The 4,531-nt window shown below is 35.6% G+C and overlaps 1 protein-coding gene across 2 annotated transcripts; it reads right to left on the bottom strand.

Moving 5' to 3' along the window:
* Positions 1-619: 619 nt before the first annotated feature.
* Positions 620-4,531, bottom strand: LOC125040591 (methylmalonyl-CoA epimerase, mitochondrial-like). 2 transcript variants are annotated; one of them, XM_047635215.1, is made up of 4 exons: positions 4,456-4,531; positions 2,508-2,747; positions 1,390-1,519; positions 620-1,077 (listed from the first exon to the last, which is right to left on the bottom strand). In XM_047635215.1, exons 2-4 carry the CDS (start codon positions 2,705-2,707, stop codon positions 874-876), a joined length of 534 nt encoding a protein of 177 aa, XP_047491171.1. In that variant the 5' UTR covers positions 2,708-2,747; positions 4,456-4,531; the 3' UTR covers positions 620-873. The 2 variants fall into 2 exon arrangements, with proteins under 2 accessions (XP_047491171.1, XP_047491170.1); XM_047635214.1 differs by lacking the exon at positions 4,456-4,531 and having other exon boundaries at positions 2,508-2,911.

Below are 4,531 nucleotides of genomic sequence, written 5' to 3' on the forward strand. Positions count from 1 at the left end.
GCGAGAGAACAATTCGTTTGTTTTTTTTTCCCCGGAACAACGGCTCCAGAGCTGTTTTCCGACCCATTAGCATTGGGTTAATATCAAACTCTTGAACAAGCTATCTGCAATATACTCTCTTTCCCATGATGCACAATGGTTGTGAGAGAATTTCATTTTGATAGGAGTTTGCAATTCTATTATCAAAGTACTATCCACAATCTTATATGCCTTTATATTTTCTACCTTCAATTTGATACAAGATATATCAAGACCAGTTATAGATTAATGAAAAATAAAAATAGAAAATGCATGGAAACAATGATATTTTTTAATTTACTTTAATTTAATTTTTTGACCCTAGATACATTGTTGGGGTACAGAGTATGCTTCATTCTAATTGCATAATTTAGCTCTGTTTATAACCTTCAGAAGTATAATCTGTAATTGGGATTTCTTTATTTGCTCAGTCAATTTTAATATTTTCATCATTAAGGTTTACTATACACTATCCAAAAATCTTAAAGATTCTTTTTATTTTTCCTTTTTCAAATCTTATTCGAGCAATTTGAGGTGGTAAAATCAGTCTGACCACAGACTCATGATAACTGAAAGAGTGAATGCATGAAAACAATGGAAATACAATGAAGATATTTATTTACATCAATGTATTCTGACTAACAAAAATATCCAGATGCTGCAGGGAGGTCCTCATTAAATAAGAAATTACTTACAAGTAACTAAATACATGTTAGTCTGGAAGGTACAAAATACACTTCCATCACACCCAGAATACCTTGTCAATATTAATCATGGCTTACAAACTCTACCCTGCTACTTTACACAACAACAAAATATTATGTGCCAAGGTCCCTTTAGTATCCTTCCTTTGAGCTAAGCTTCTTCAAGTTCTACCAGCACTCCTGCACAATCCTTGGGGTGCAGGAAAACTACAGGCTTCCCATGGGCTCCAATCTTGGGCTCCTTGCTGAGGCAGCGAATTTTCTGTGCCTGCAGGTCAGCCATGGCAGATTTGATGTCATTCACCTCGATGCAGATGTGGTGCATTCCTCCGTTCTTGTTCTTGTCCAGGAAATTCTGAAAGAAGAGGACACATTTCAAAAAAATTTATATGAATATATTTCTTAACAATGAAAAGATATTGGAGGGCCCAATTCCTGCCATCTAATTTTTTTCTTCTTTATTTCTGTTTTCTCTCTTGTTGAAGAAGAAATAAATATCTACAAAAATGCAACAGAAGAAACACTGATATATCCAATATCCTCATTTAATTATTTATATTTTCCAAGATGAACAGTTCTTTCCTGACAAATAGGAAGGAAGAATCTGTGAATAAATGAAAAATATTACCAAACAAAGAAAAGTCTAACCCACAAACATTTCACTCACTTGAATCGGGCTATTTTCTCCAAGTGGATGCAGTAATTCCAGTTTTGTGTTATCCAGCTTAACAAACACAGTGTACACACCATGTTCTGGCAGAGCCTCCACCTCACTAACTTCTGCTCCTAAGACATCCCTATTAGGATAAACAAATACATTTAAAAAATCAGTTAGATAAAGGAATCTTAAAGAGTTTAGGATTTAACATGCTGCCCAGGAAATGTTAATAATCCAGATTTATCTAAATCTAGGCATCTCTAATCTAAGGACCACAGTAAAGATCTGTAGGCCTTTGACAAAGTACAAAGCTTGGGGGCCATGTTATTGCCTAGTGCAGTGCCAATGTAAAGTAATTTTCAAATGGTGAAAGGTATGAAAAGAATTCATTATTTCTACATCTACCTATGCAATCTGGCTAATCAAGAAAAAGCTAATCTTCATGTATGTGGAAGTAAGCTAAGCATGCAAGTCATCAGTTTTCTACTGCCTTGATGTGTAACTAGCCAGTGAAAGTTTTAAAGAGAGATATAAAAACTATAAATACTTTTTACTTTAAGCATAAGATAAACTACTAGCTGAGTAATTCATTTAATTATCATATTTGTTATGAATGTTACAGAAAAAAACAAATATTGGTAAACCAAATATACATTAGTAAATACACATAATTTAACTTTATAAACAACTTAAGTACATTAATAACTACACATTCTGGAAACTGCTGACACAGAATAGGAGAATGACCACAGTAAAGATCTGCAGGCCTTTGACAAAGTACAAAGCTTGGGGGCCATGGTATTGCCTAGTGCAGCGCCAATGTAAAGTAATTTTCAAATGGTGAAAGGTATGAAAAGAATTAATTATTTCTACATCCTTAAAATTATAGAAATCTTGTGCTGCAGTATCAAATAATTCCAATGGCAAGATATATAACTACTAGTATTGTTTTCATATCAAATCTTCAGAACTAGATTCAAAATATAAAAACAAATAACAGTACAGTAAAACCTTAAAATAATCAACTTTCTTTCATACCTTGCTCAGTAACAATCATTACCACAAATCACAGTGAAAAAATATATATACATAAAAATAAAAATAAACATTTTAAAAATAAAACTTACCTGTAGAGTGCTGTACTCTTTTCCAGGTCTGGCGTAGCAATAGCCACGTGGTTAAGGTTTCCCAACTTCCATAGCGCTGCAGGAACTTTGGTTTGGGGGCTTTGGTAAGTCACTGCACTGTGGCTTATAAGACGACTGCTCAGTCCGCCCATTCCCGAGAGGCGGGAGACAAGTTGGGTTATGTGCCGCATGGATCTCATTGTGACAGGTTTTCTCTCTTTTTAATATACTATGACCTTTCTAAAAGAGAAAGTATTGGAAAAGAGTGAAATATGACAAATATTGATATGCCCAAAGCTAACTTTTCATTGTGTGTACTGATAAAGTCTTTGTAATGCTCCTGACACAGGAACTTCAATCACAAAAGAAAAATCATATCTAATAATAGTACGAAATAAATTTCTTAAAGCTTGAGAGTAGGAGCTGTGTCCTCCATTTCAACTTTCTCCTGCTCTTCGCGAACACGCTGTTCCTCCAGGCGCTTGGGCTTAATCTGGGTGAAGTAGTAATAAGAGCGCGAGCCCACAATCAGCATCCCATAAAGGGTCAGGCCAACACAACCTGCCACGAAACTCTTGTGGAGGATGTCAGCCCAGCGGTTCTGGATTGGACTTTTCTTCATCACTGTCTATTCAAGCTAACCTGTTGGGGAAAAGGAATAATTAATAATGTGACAAATGCTTGTTAGCGAAGAGAGAAGGAAGGGAAGGGAAAAAGGGCAGTTGACAGGAAGGAGTGAGAACACAAGTTGAGGATAGTGGGCATAGCACGTGTCTACACGTCATACCCATCGGCAAGGGGTTAATATACTTTTGATCATATATTGTAAATTCTTAAATCTAACAATATCTGCTGTGTCTCAGCCACATTCCCTCCCCCTTGGTAAGGGAATGTTTTAAAATCATATATGCTATGCTCAATATGTTGCTATGAAAATATATGCATTTTACTGCTTATTATCACAATATTCTCATTGCTTTATGAGCCAGTCATCATAACTTAACATGTTCACTTGCATCCTTTGCCTAATAATTGTTAGCAAGCTGTCAAAATCTGGGAAGTTTTTTTTTTTTTTTCTTGTTTTAAGCTTTGACTGTGTTCTCTGTTTGGCTGTGCTATGTCTGAGCTATCATAGTGCAATGTCTACTGACCATTTTTCCGGGAGTTACATTTGAGTGTGCGCAGTATGGAATTCTTGAACCCTACTCTAATCACAGTAATGAATCAGTCAGCCAGAACCCAGGAAAACAAAGAATCCTCCACATATTCACAGCAGGAGAGACCCTTGGACAGATTCAGCGTCAGTTACTCCTACAGGTTGGTTGTGTGCTCTACCATGCCGTGGGTAGAATCCCACACTGCACACACATGACTTGAACTCCCAGTTGCAGACAAGTTACATATATATGTGAAAATACAGAACATATATGGCATCTAAAATAAAGGCACTGGTATGAAAAAAAAAAAGGAAAATGTTTACTTTATCTCCGAATGCAGCATCAAAAAATAATGAATATGTACAGAAATTGTACATATCATTCTGTAAGATCAATAACATATATAACTGTGCAAAACGGAGAGAAAAAATAAGAAAAACGAAGATAGCTTCCTACACTTAAATAACACACGACCTACTGTGCCACCCTATCATACCAAGTAATTTCGTAATTTCATAAGATGACACGGTAAAGGTCCTGTTTCAAATGGTAATAATATCATAATAATAACCTGTAATAATATTTTTATATAATCCGGGTGAAATGACCAAGTCGTCGTCTGTTGTGCAACCGACAACCATTAAAATCCTTTATCTATGAAACCCCAAATCGATTTTTAATCAAATTTATAATGTTTCTATTCTACGCACTTACATTAAAGTACAAAAAGCGTTTTACGGGATGTTATACACAAGACCCGGCCTTTTAAAGACAAAGTTCCTGAGACTCACTTGGAGAGCTCACGGTTTACGTCGTGAAATTCGACCAATGAGAATCTAGGAAAATTTTAACCAATCAGAATCCTCC

Source organism: Penaeus chinensis, chromosome 29 (assembly GCF_019202785.1).
Source record: "Penaeus chinensis breed Huanghai No. 1 chromosome 29, ASM1920278v2, whole genome shotgun sequence".
Lineage (NCBI taxonomy): Eukaryota > Metazoa > Arthropoda > Malacostraca > Decapoda > Penaeidae > Penaeus > Penaeus chinensis.